Source organism: Hyla sarda, chromosome 4 (assembly GCF_029499605.1).
Source record: "Hyla sarda isolate aHylSar1 chromosome 4, aHylSar1.hap1, whole genome shotgun sequence".
Taxonomy (NCBI): Eukaryota; Metazoa; Chordata; class Amphibia; order Anura; family Hylidae; genus Hyla; species Hyla sarda.
In genome coordinates, this window is record NC_079192.1 from 170,942,763 (window position 1) to 170,956,303 (window position 13,541).

Here is a 13,541-nt window from a genome sequence, read left to right on the forward strand (position 1 = left end):
GTCTCCATTCCAGATTCCATAAAAATGTTTTTAACAAATAACGCAGCATACTGCACTGTTTTATCTAGTAACATGGCAAATTCCATAACAAAAATCCAGTGGACCCGATTAAAGGGGTACTCCGGTGGAAACCTTTTTTTTTTAACCAACTGGTGCCAGAAAGTTACAGTTACAAACAGATTTTTAAATTACTTCTATTAAAAAATCTTAATCCTTCCAATACTTATTAGCTGCTGAATACTACAGAGGAAATTCTTTTCGTTTTGGAACACAGAGCTCTCTGCTTATATCACGAGCACAGTGCTCTCTGCTGACATCTCTGTCCATTTTATGAACTGTACAGAGTAGGAGAAATTCCCCATAGCAAACATATGCTGCTCTGGACAGAGGTGTCAGCAGAGAGGACTGTGCTTGTGATATAAGCAGAGAGCTTATATATATATATATATATATATATATATATATGTTTTCCACCAGAGTACCCCTTTAAACTGAATAGGGCCTATTGGACATTATTTGTATCTGTCATGCAGCAGATCTACCACTGCATAATAAAACCAAACAGAAAAAATGCCAATAATAAGAACCAGCTATGGTGGAAGACCCATTGAAAAGTTATGGATCCTTCTGAATAAAAATAATCAAATAGAAGTTTGAAAAGGATGGCACAACATGGTGTGAACAGGCCCATTACCAGTTACAGCATACAAACTTCCCTTACATAGCCTTGGAAATATTCCTTTTTTTTCAGTATATTACAAGACTGTCTAAGAGAGAGAAAGATAAACTCTCTTTAAACCAACCATTTTCCCTGGAGTCTTCTTCTAAATCATGGCATGTAGGGCAGTCATACAAATGCCATGTAGATAGTACTTTTATCATGGTCAAACCCATGGATCGATTCTGCCCAGCAGCAACTCGAACCACTATGCAACTGTGCCACCCTTTTACAGTCTGGTAGGCTGCTTTAAGTAAAATCAGCATTCTGTTCTCTGTTTTCACTGACAGATGGTAGAGGTTAGAAAATGAAAGCAATGCTCCAGTTTGGTATGGTTTGTGTGTCATTGTGTTTTTGCATGAGATCCTTTGTGCCTACTGAGAAGGCTGAGAATTGTTATAATAAAGTTGGCCTCTGTGGGGCTGTGCGATGGGGGCTTGTATGACACATTGTAAAAAGTATTGTAGAAGAATAAAGTTAAGAAGATATTATCTTCTACAGCTCAGGTTATCTGAAAACGTTTGTTTTAGAAAACACAGCTATTGTTCTTTTTTTTGCTTATCTTGATGATGCTGTGAATATGGAAACACTCAGCATTCTTTCTCCTCCAAACACTCGAGTTGAGTTTTTACCAAAAAGTTCTACTTTGGTTTCATCTGACCATATGACATTCTCCCAATACTCTTCTGGCAAATGCTCTCTAGCAAACTTCAGATGGGCTCAGACATGTACTGGGGTGGACGGGGGTGGTCAAAGTTGAGATCCCTGCTCTGCCTGCTCTGGAAGTCCGGGCAGAGCGGGGCAAAGATGGCGGTGGCGGTAACCAGCGGCAGACAGCAGGGGATGGTGGCAAATAGCGGGGGGATGGCGGCAGACAGCGGGGGACCAGTGGCGGGGAGGACCGGCGGCAGCAGAATGCAGGCGATAGTGGTGGAGACAGAGGCAGCTGTGAAGATCTTCACTGCTGCCTTGTAGTTTCACAACTACAACTCCCAGCATTCCCAGATACCCAAAGGCTGTCTGGGCATGCTGGGAGTTGTAGTTTTGCAACATCTGGAGGGCTACAGTTTGGAGACCACTGTATAGTGGTCTCCAAACTGTTCACTTCCAGATGTTGCAAAACTACAACTCCCAGCATGCCAAAACTGTCCAGGCATGCTGAGCGTAATAGTTTGGCAACATCTGAATGGCCAGATGTTGCAGAACTACAACTCCCAGCATGCATGGTCTGTCTATGCATGCTGGGAGTTGTAGTTTTGCAACAACTGAAGGCACACTGGTTGGGAAACACTGTCTGTTTCCTAACTCAGTGTTTCCTAACTCAGTGTTTCCCAACCCGTATGCCTCCAGCGGTTGCAAAACTACAACTCCCAGCATACATAGGCAGACCATGCATGCTGGGAGTTGTAGTTTTGCAACAGCTGGAGGTACACTGGTGTGGAAAAACTGATAGTTTGTTACCTAACTTAGTGTTTCCCAACCAGTGTGCTTCCAGCTGTTGCATAACTACAACTCCCAGCATGCACGGTCCGTCAGGTTACATTCACACAGGCAAGGGTTTACAGCGCGTTTCCCGCTTTAAGTTTGAGCTGCAGCAAATTTTCCCAGTGCTGTGAACCCCCGCCTGTGTGAATGTACCCTAAAAACACTACACTACACTAACCCAAAATAAAGGGTAAAACACTACATATACACACCCTTACACTGTCCCCCAATAAAAATTAAAAACGTCTCATACGGCAGTGTTTCCAAAACGGAGCCTCCAGTTGTTGCAGAATAACTCCCAGTATTGCCGGACAGCCATTGACTGTCCAGGCATGCTGGGAGGTTTTTAACAGCTGGAGGCACCCTGTTTGGTCAACACTGCCGTCCCTATGCAAATCCCTAATTTTGGCCTCAAATGCACATAGCGCTCTCGCACTTCGGAGCCCTGTCGTATTTCAAGGCAGCAGTTTAGGGCCACATATGGGGTATTGCCTAACACATCTTGTGGGCTTTTCTCCTTTTACCCCTTATGAAAAGGAAAATTGGGGTCTTCCCCAGCATGTTAGTGTAAAGAAATTTAAATGTTTACACTAACATGCTGGTGTTGCCCCATACTTTTCATTTTTACAAGAGGCAAAAAGAAAAAAAGACCCCCAAAATTTGTAATGCAATTTCTCCTGAGTACGGAAATACCCCATATGAGGGTGTAAAGTGATTTGCGGGCGCACAACAAGGCTCAGAAGTGAGAGTGCCATGTACATTTGAGGTCTAAATTGGTGATTTGCACAGGGGTGGCTGATAGTTACAGCGGTTCTGATATAAACGCAAAAAAATTTAATTTTAAATTTTCGTTAAAGTTGGACGTGAAAATGAAAAATCTGAATTTTTTTCACTCAATTGCTGGTGTTACCCCAAAGTTTTTATTTTCACAAGGGATAATAGGAGAAAAAGCCTCCCAAAAATTGTAACCCCATTTTTTCTGAGTATGGAAATACCTCTTATGTGGATGTAAAGTGCTCTGCGGGTGAACTACAATGCTCAGAAGAGAAGGAGCGCCATTGGGCTTTTGGAGAGAGAATTTGGCTGGAATTGAAGGCCATGTGCGTTTACAAAGCCCCTATGCTGCCAGAACAGTGTACCCCCCCAACATGTGACCCCATTTTGGAAACTACACCCCTCAAAGAATGTAATAAGGGGTGCAGGGAGCATTTACGCTCCAGATCTAGGGAGATTATCAGTGGTCTTGCATTTTCTAATAATTGCTTCCACAGTTAATTTCTTTACACCAAGCTGCTTACCTATTGCCGATTCAGTCTTCCAAGCCTGGTGCAGGTCTACAATTTTGTTTCTGGTGTCCTTTGACAGCTCTTTGGTCTTGGCCATAGTGGAGTTTGGAGTGTGACTGTTTGAGGTTGTGGACAGGTGTTTTTTATACTGATAACAAGTTCAAACAGGTGCCATTAATACAGGTAACGAGTGGAGGACAGAGGAGACTCTTAAAGAAGAAGTTACAGGTCTTTGAGAGACAGAAATCTTGCTTGTTTGTAGGTGACCAAATACTTATTTTCCACAATAATTTGCAAATAAATTCTTTAAAAAATCAGACAATGTGATTTTATGGATCTTTTTTCTCATTATGTCTCTCATAGTTGAGGTATACCTATGATGAAAATTACAGGCCTCTCTCATCTTTTTAAATGGGAGAACTTGCACAATTGGTGGCTGACTAAATACTTTTTTGCCCCACTGTAGTCCTACTGAAGAATTCAGTCCAATCTGCAGACATCATGTTCTAGAGCAGAATGATTTGGACAGAGTGATATATAGTTTTGTGGCATAAGACGTCTAGTGATTGTGTAAGTGTGCAAACTTACCCCCATATGACTACTTAGCCCAGAATGAGCAGAGGTGTTTAGGAATAGATATCAATCTGCTCAGCTCCTTTTGCTCTATAACATAATGCCTGCAGTTTGGTCTACATTTTAATGGGACACTTTCCCTTTAGAAATGTTAGAAAAGACAGACATGACACAATTTTGCAGTTGATTTTAATGGTCTTTCACTTTTGTGCTAATTTGAACTAGGGATCGACCGATATTGATTTTTAGGGTTGATACCGATAATATGTGAACTTTCAGGCCGATATTCCGGTATAAGTTATCGGCTATTTATAAACCCCCCCCCCACCACCCCGCAGAAGCCGCTGCAGATCAATTATTTAAAGCGGACACTTAAATCAATGAAATGCAGCTGCTTTTGCGGGGCCAGAGACCGCTGCCGCCACCCGCTTCTCGGGGCATTATCGGCATTATCGGCAAGGTACCGATACCGATAACATCCAAAATCGTGAATATCGGCAGATAATATCGGCCAAACTGATAATCGGTCGATCCCTGATTTTAACTAGTCTTAGAAAACTTACATCTTTTCCATGCAGCGTGCAACCAGCACTCTTAACAAGGAGTCCAATGAGACTTGTGATATGCACGCTCCTCCTGCCCTCCAGTTACTGATGGACAGATCTTTTCCTATTACTGTGTATTGGATGAAATCTGTCAATCCGCATCTGTAGGGTGGGGTAGCCTGTATATCATGAGAATCATCACAGGACTGCTTGCTGGCCGCTTGTTGCAAAGATAAGATGTTATTTCTCAAAAACAACTTCACATTAGCACATAAGTGACAGTGTCTGGAGTCAGCGTGTTAGTCTCTCTCCTATGCCTCCATCTGAGGTGGAGCTGAGTAGGATCATTTCTTTGGTACGTAAGGGAAGGAGGGAGTAACTGAGCCTTTCTCCTACTTGAGCTTCAGTAGACGCTTTATTGTGCAGATACGCGGTACACTTTTCATTCAGTCTCATGAGATATTATTGGGGGGGGGGGTTGTGTGTTGTTTCTTTTTTTTTTTTTGCATGGCCAATATTTATCTATGGGGCAGCCAGCCTAATGATCGAAAGACACAATATTCTTCTGCCTGTTCCCTGCTGATATATGCATGGCAGATAGTTGATGACATATTGTTAATGGTGCAGTGCAAAACAACACACAAAACACAATACATTCTGCAAACCTTGTGCTAAGGCTGCCAAGTTTTTGTTACAAAAAAGTATTCCTCACACTGATCATCGAGCCTGATGTTCCTGCCCTTCACTCTGCTGTCTATCCATGATATTGATTTATTTATAGGAGGTTGAAATTAGACCTTGTAAATTCTGTATACAGTAATCGAAACAATTACCTCAATCATAGCGTTTGTGTAGGAGGCTACATACCGAATAACATGTGCAGATATGTTTATGACAACCTGATAATGCTTGTATTTATCTTCTATAAAATGCAGTTTTGTTCTTGCCTGTTTCTAGGGAGCCATCTTTTCTCATAGAACATGCAGAACAGGCTTTCAGTCTTACATATTTTTCTAAGCTGCTTGTTTGGATCAGATATGCCTTGTTGTCAAGTATATGGATGTGTGTTATGTGTCAAGCCTAATTGCGGCTTCCCTTTGCTTTCTGTTGGAGTTATGTACAGCTTATTTCACTCAGTACTGTATGGCCTCTCCCAATAAAAACTCTCTGTGCTCCGTTTACCACATTTTAGCTAGTAAGAAATGAGCAATGGCGTCCCGTCTTTCCACTGTAAGGCCAGGTTCACACAGTGTAAAAACATGTATTTATTTATTCTTGCATTTGCAGCCATAATTGTGGCTGAAATTTTCTTCTCGCCCATTTTTTTGTTATGACAAAAAAAATAAAAAAAAAAATAAAAACATCTGAGCTTAAAAATATATGCATTTTTTTTTTACACTATGCGAACTCAGCTTTACCAAAGGAGATATAAAAAATTGTGAAGAGTTACAAAATGTAGTTGTAACAGGAACAAGCACCCGGCTGGTAATTGTTTATAGAATATTTAATTAATCACAACAATATTTGTAAGATGTACTTTATATTATGTTTTAATTCACTTGTGTGAGTCAGAATACAGTGGCCATTGTTTCTGTCTTTTCTTGTTTATGAGTCAACTTTAGTGTATTAAAGGACATCTGCAGCAAAAATCAACTTATCACCTATCCACAGGATAGCGGATAAGTGTTTGATTCCAGGGGGACCGACCGCTGGGACCCCCTCCCTATACATTTCTATGAGAGAGGCGGGGAGGCACGAACGCTGCCTCCTTGCCTCTCCCATAGAATCACATGGAGGAGGCGTGTCGGCCACAATGACAAGCTGTGGCCGGCACACCTCCTGCACGGGAGAGCTATGGCAGAGCCATGGCCCTGTGCAGGAGATCGTGGGGGGGCCCAGCGTTCGGATTCTCCGCGATCAAGTACTTATCCTCTATCCTGTGGATAGGGGATAAGTTGTTTTTTGCTGCAGATGTCCTTTCAGTTTGTAATCGCTAGAGCAGTGCAAAATATCATGCCGGAGGTTATCTGTCCTGTGCAGAGCTGTTTTAGAACTAAAGTAGCTACAGCACTCATCATTGGCAGTAAGTTGTGTTCAACCTTCTAGACAGGGTTTTATAATTCACATAATATTTATTGGATAGAGACAAGGCTCTATTAACAGGTTGCAAGCTAGGCACATGTCAAGGGTAGGAAAGTTTAGGGATATATAGAAATTCTTCTGGTTGGTTGCCAACTATTGTATGCGGTTATTTTGGGAATGTATTGCCAATTTTCAGGGCAACGGTGTATGTGGGCTGCTGTGTCTAGATGAAAAGTGAACAGACAGGTGGTAATGTACCTGCACATTGCTCTCCATACACTTCTGTATGAGTTACAGAAACAGCTGCATGCTATCAGACATTTATGGTGCATCCTGTGTATGCCGTAATTTTCTATGATGGGAATACCATGGTATTAACTGAAAAGCTTTCTTTAACTATAGGAGCTAAGGAAAATTCACCACAGTTGCTCTATTAGTCAATTCAATGGTGGCCACTGGTAAAATACAGACTTTAAAAATGTCAGTCTGTAGTTTATTAGATTTACAATATAGTGGATCTCTGTGTTATTGTGCAATGGTATTTTAGGCCCATCTAAAATGGGCAATTCTAATAATAACAGGATATAAAGCAGGTTATCCCACTAGCCTCCTTTTATTTTTACACAAAATACACGCATCTACAGGATTCTCCTATGTAACTTTAAAGGAGTTATCCTGGGATAGAAAAACAAAGATAATTTATTTCAAAAACAGCACAACACTTGTCTTCAAGTTGTGTGTGCTCCTACAGCTTTGCTCCATTCACTTCAATAGAACTGAGCTGCAGTTCAACACACAAGCTGAGGACAGGGTTGGTGGAATTTTTGGAAGAAATCAGCTGTTTTTCTAATCTTGGATAACTCCTTTAATAATGTCTAAAACTCATTAAAGGGGTATTCCCATGGAAAACTTTTTTTTTTAAAGTCAACTGGTGCCAGAAAGTTAAACAGATTTGTAAATTATTGTAAAGAACGGAGAGGCTCCTGTGGAAAGTTTCACTACAACGACCCGGGCAACTCAAACTGACACCTGTACCTAAGGTGTCTGAAAAAGGGCTACTAAACAATAAAGATAGTTGAGGCTCAAGGTCTCTGGATAAGGAATACACTTGTTTATTAATATCAAGATAAATCAGATATTTATTGATTGATTTATATCAAACTGATAATCCGGGATCACAGGGCCCTTGTAAGTCCACGGAGTCAGAGAGATTTAGATATAACATATAAAATCATAAAAAATTCATATATAGAAATTCATAAATATAGAAATAAAAATATAAATATATATATGTATAAGACCACTGGAAATGGTAGCAGCTAATTCAAATCGGCACTCTGGATAGCAATTGGTATGTCATAAAATTATAGGTAAATGTCCATTAAAGTGCCATTGCAGTCCTAGGAGAACATCACAGTCTTTCACACTTATAGAATGTCCTTTTGATTGTAACAGTTAAGTGGCAATTGTGTAATACTCAGGTGTCTGTGACCTCAGACTTTGCCAAAGCAACAATGTTTCTTATATACCATACAGAACAATTGTAGGATACTGTATTCTTTAGTTCAGTAGCACTGGTAAGTATACTCAAATACCGGCAATTCATTCAAACTATGCGTATAATCTCACCGGTCCGGATGCAATTTTCGGATGTATAGTTACCGCTCCTTGCTTATCCTCAGCGATGTTTGGCAGCCGTCTGTCCCTGCTCTCTGGCCTGAGAGCGCACCGCTGGAGTCTTTGCCGACTCCTATTTACGCGGTGCTATCGGATGGTGGGCAATGTACACAGGGGCTGCAGCGCTTGCAAAGGCAGGTATTCCAGGTGGCGTCCTCGTGCAGGTAGCGCGCGCTCCCGGTCTCTGACCGCGCGCTCAAGGAATGTCCGTGTGATAGCTAGTGGTTTCTATGGACTCGTGTGTGTGAGGGAACATGATATATGATATGTATATGTATATATATATATATATATATATATATATATATATATATATATATATATATACACGATATATAAGAAACATTGTTGCTTTGTCTGAGGTCACAGACACCTGAGTATTACACAATTGCCACTTAACTGTTACAATCAAAAGGACATTCTATAAGTGTGAAAGACTGTGATGTTCTTCTAGGACTGCAATGGCACTTTAATGGACATTTACCTATAATTTTATGACATACCAATTGCTATCCAGAGTGCCGATTTGAATTAGCTGCTACCATTTCCAGTGGTCTTATACATATATATATTTATATTTTTATTTCTATATTTATGAATTTCTATATATGAATTTTTTATGATTTTATATGTTATATCTAAATCTCTCTGACTCCGTGGACTTACAAGGGCCCTGTGATCCCGGATTATCAGTTTGATATAAATCAATCAATAAATATCTGATTTATCTTGATATTAATAAACAAGTGTATTCCTTATCATGAGACCTTGAGCCTCAACTATCTTTATTGTTTAGTAGATTTGTAAATTACTTCTATTAAAAAATCCTTCCAGTACTTTTTAGGGGCTGTATACTACAGAAGAAATGCTTTTCTTTTTGGATTTCTCTGATGTCACGACCACAGTGCTCACTGCTGACCTCTGCTGTCCATTTTTGGAAATGTCCAGAGCAGGAGAAAATCCCCATAGCAAACATATGCTGCTCTGGACAGTTCCTAAAATGGACAGCAGAGGTCAGCAGAGAGCACTGTGGTCGTGACATAAGAGAAATCCAAAAAGAAAAGCGTTTCCTCTGTAGTATACAGCCCATAATATGTATTGGGAGGATTAATATTTTTTAATAGAAGTAATTTACAAATCTGTTTAACTTTCTGGCACTAATTGATTAAAAAAAAAAAATGTTTTCCACGGGAGTACCCCTTTTAAGTACCTCCTTTCCATCTTTTTCTTAAAATATTGTCCTTTCTCTGCATCATTGGGGGTTCACAGGCAGGTAGAAACACTACTAGAGATGAGCGAATTTTTGAAAAATTCAGTTCGGCCGATTCACCGAATTTTCCGAAAAAATTTGTTTTGGTCCGAATTTTATTGCGGCGAATCGCTATTAAAAACGGCTATTTCTGGCCTACAGAGAGACGCAATAGGAGTGTAGAACACTTTGCCTTGCTGTAAAATGCATAGGGAGTGTGCTGTGTTAGTGAAATAATTCTGTTATTCAATATGACATGTAGATTAGAGGCGTCGCTTTTAGAATCACTGTCGCAGAGTGGCACAATGACAGAGCCTTTAGGTGGCATCAGTATGAGGAGACCATATAGTGGCTGAATTACTCAGCGGGAAGGTGGCGGCAGCATGAGGAGACCATATAGTGCCTGAATGACACAGTGTGGAGGTAGTGGCAGCATGAGGAGACAATATAGTGGCTGAATGACCCAGCCTGGAGGTGGCAACAGCCTGTCAAGACCTTAGGGCCTCACAATTGAAAAGATTAAAGATATTTTTTTAACATTTAAATTGAAGATTTAAAATAGACGGACCTAAAAAGTTTTATTTAATGTTCCAGCAGCATGAGGAGACCACATGGCAGCACAGTGACACAGCCTGGAATTGGCAGCAGCATGAGGAGACCATAATCTGGCACAATAACACAGCCTGGAGTTGGCAGCAGCAAGAGGAGACCATAATGTGGCTGAATGACACAGCCTGGAGTTGTCGGCAGCAAAAGGAGACCATATAGTGGCTAAATGACACAGCCTGGACTTGGTGGCAGCATGAGGAGACCATATAGTGGCTGAATGACACAGCCTGAAGGTGGCGGAAGCATGAGGAGACCATATAGTGACTGAATGACACAGCCTGGAGTTGGCAGCAGCAAGAGGAGACCATATAGTGGCTGAATGACACAGCTTGGAGGTGGCGGAAGCATGAGTAGACCATATAGTGGCAGAATGAGACAGCCTGGAGGTGGCATAAGCATGAGGAGTACATATGGTGGCAGAATGAGACAGCCTGAAGCTGGCATCAGCATAAAGAGAACATATGGTGGCAGAATGAGACAGCCTGGAGCTGGCATCAGCATGAGGAGAACATATGGTGGCAGAATGAGACAGCCTGGAGATGGCATCAGCATCAGGAGAACATATGGTGGCAGAATGAGACAGCCTGGACCTGGCATCAGCATAAGAAGATGTGGTGGCAGAATGAGACAGCCTGGAGTTGGCATCAGCATGAGGAGAACATATGGTGGCAGTATGAGACAGCCTGGAGCTGGTATCAGCATAAGGAGAACATATGGTGGCAGTATGAGACAGCCTGGAGCTGGCATCAGCATGAGAACATATAATGGCAGAATGAGACAGCCTGGAGCTGGCATCAGCATGAGGAGAACATATGGTGGCAGAATGAGACAGCCTGGAGGTGGCATCAGCAGCATCAGGAGTCCTGAAAGTGACCCGGTGACAGAGTGGGACGGTGGGTGGCAGTACCAGTACCCGGGGATGAAGGTGGGTGAAAAAAGGAGAACTTGGCATCAGATGTGTGGCATGAGGCAGGTGGCAGGATCAGAATAGTAGCTGAGGTAGGTAGGCAGAAAAAAATGGTCTCTTTTGTAAAAGTGTTAGTGTGCACAAGTAAGTATTCAGGATATGCATTACGTAACTTTTAATAATATTCTTAGGATAAAATATATGTACCCAACATTTGTATTTTTATTTAACTAAAGGAAAGGTATGCAAAAACACCATGTACCACCTACACCTCCAAGTATTAATGTGATGCAAAGACCTCTAAAAGGTGGAAGGGAACAACAAATGGTCCATTGTAACCGATGGCCGGAGGAGGTTTTTACCCTATAAGGCCCTAATCCTAAAAAATTTGTTTTGGTCCGAATTTTATTGCGGCGAATCGCTATTAAAAACGGCTATTTCTGGCCTACAGAGAGACGCAATAGGAGTGTAGAACACTTTGCCTTGCTGTAAAATGCATAGGGAGTGTGCTGTGTTAGTGAAATAATTCTGTTATTCAATATGACATGTAGATTAGAGGCGTCGCTTTTAGAATCACTGTCGCAGAGTGGCACAATGACAGAGCCTTTAGGTGGCATCAGTATGAGGAGACCATATAGTGGCTGAATTACTCAGCGGGAAGGTGGCGGCAGCATGAGGAGACCATATAGTGCCTGAATGACACAGTGTGGAGGTAGTGGCAGCATGAGGAGACAATATAGTGGCTGAATGACCCAGCCTGGAGGTGGCAACAGCCTGTCAAGACCTTAGGGCCTCACAATTGAAAAGATTAAAGATATTTTTTTAACATTTAAATTGAAGATTTAAAATAGACGGACCTAAAAAGTTTTATTTAATGTTCCAGCAGCATGAGGAGACCACATGGCAGCACAGTGACACAGCCTGGAATTGGCAGCAGCATGAGGAGACCATAATCTGGCACAATAACACAGCCTGGAGTTGGCAGCAGCAAGAGGAGACCATAATGTGGCTGAATGACACAGCCTGGAGTTGTCGGCAGCAAAAGGAGACCATATAGTGGCTAAATGACACAGCCTGGACTTGGTGGCAGCATGAGGAGACCATATAGTGGCTGAATGACACAGCCTGAAGGTGGCGGAAGCATGAGGAGACCATATAGTGACTGAATGACACAGCCTGGAGTTGGCAGCAGCAAGAGGAGACCATATAGTGGCTGAATGACACAGCTTGGAGGTGGCGGAAGCATGAGTAGACCATATAGTGGCAGAATGAGACAGCCTGGAGGTGGCATAAGCATGAGGAGTACATATGGTGGCAGAATGAGACAGCCTGAAGCTGGCATCAGCATAAAGAGAACATATGGTGGCAGAATGAGACAGCCTGGAGCTGGCATCAGCATGAGGAGAACATATGGTGGCAGAATGAGACAGCCTGGAGATGGCATCAGCATCAGGAGAACATATGGTGGCAGAATGAGACAGCCTGGACCTGGCATCAGCATAAGAAGATGTGGTGGCAGAATGAGACAGCCTGGAGTTGGCATCAGCATGAGGAGAACATATGGTGGCAGTATGAGACAGCCTGGAGCTGGTATCAGCATAAGGAGAACATATGGTGGCAGTATGAGACAGCCTGGAGCTGGCATCAGCATGAGAACATATAATGGCAGAATGAGACAGCCTGGAGCTGGCATCAGCATGAGGAGAACATATGGTGGCAGAATGAGACAGCCTGGAGGTGGCATCAGCAGCATCAGGAGTCCTGAAAGTGACCCGGTGACAGAGTGGGACGGTGGGTGGCAGTACCAGTACCCGGGGATGAAGGTGGGTGAAAAAAGGAGAACTTGGCATCAGATGTGTGGCATGAGGCAGGTGGCAGGATCAGAATAGTAGCTGAGGTAGGTAGGCAGAAAAAAATGGTCTCTTTTGTAAAAGTGTTAGTGTGCACAAGTAAGTATTCAGGATATGCATTACGTAACTTTTAATAATATTCTTAGGATAAAATATATGTACCCAACATTTGTATTTTTATTTAACTAAAGGAAAGGTATGCAAAAACACCATGTACCACCTACACCTCCAAGTATTAATGTGATGCAAAGACCTCTAAAAGGTGGAAGGGAACAACAAATGGTCCATTGTAACCGATGGCCGGAGGAGGTTTTTACCCTATAAGGCCCTAATCCTAATATAATATTTATCACCCCCCCCCCCCCCCCCCCCGAGTCAGACCTGCAAGAGGATGGACGATGATGCAGATAGGCATCAGCCAACTGACTATGTAGGATGTCTCTGTAGTAGGTCAGTTTGTCCTCCCTCTCAGTAGGTGTAAAAAAGGCCCCCATTTTGTGCCGGTAGCGAGGGTCCAATAAGGTGGAAAACCAGAAGTCATCCCGCTGCCGAATGGTGAC

At 42.3% G+C, this 13,541-nt stretch overlaps 2 protein-coding genes across 13 annotated transcripts in view; both read left to right on the forward strand.

Annotated features, from left to right (window-relative positions):
• Nucleotides 1-13,541, forward strand: part of LINGO1 (leucine rich repeat and Ig domain containing 1) — a 490,648-nt gene that overhangs the window by 177,328 nt on the left and 299,779 nt on the right. The window lies entirely within an intron of this gene.
• Nucleotides 10,425-12,205, forward strand: LOC130368697 (uncharacterized). The gene is made up of 2 exons (XM_056572745.1): nucleotides 10,425-11,149; nucleotides 12,018-12,205. Exons 1-2 carry the CDS (start codon nucleotides 10,544-10,546, stop codon nucleotides 12,186-12,188), a joined length of 777 nt encoding a protein of 258 aa, XP_056428720.1. The 5' UTR covers nucleotides 10,425-10,543; the 3' UTR covers nucleotides 12,189-12,205.

Coding starts and splice junctions, on each gene's coding strand:
- LOC130368697 (XM_056572745.1), top strand. CDS start 10,544: ATGACACAGCTTGGAGGTGGCGGAAGCATGAGTAGACCATATAGTGGC. Junction 11,150..12,017: donor ACCAGTACCCGGGGATGAAG/GTGGGTGAAAAA, acceptor ATGTTCCAGCAG/CATGAGGAGACCACATGGCA.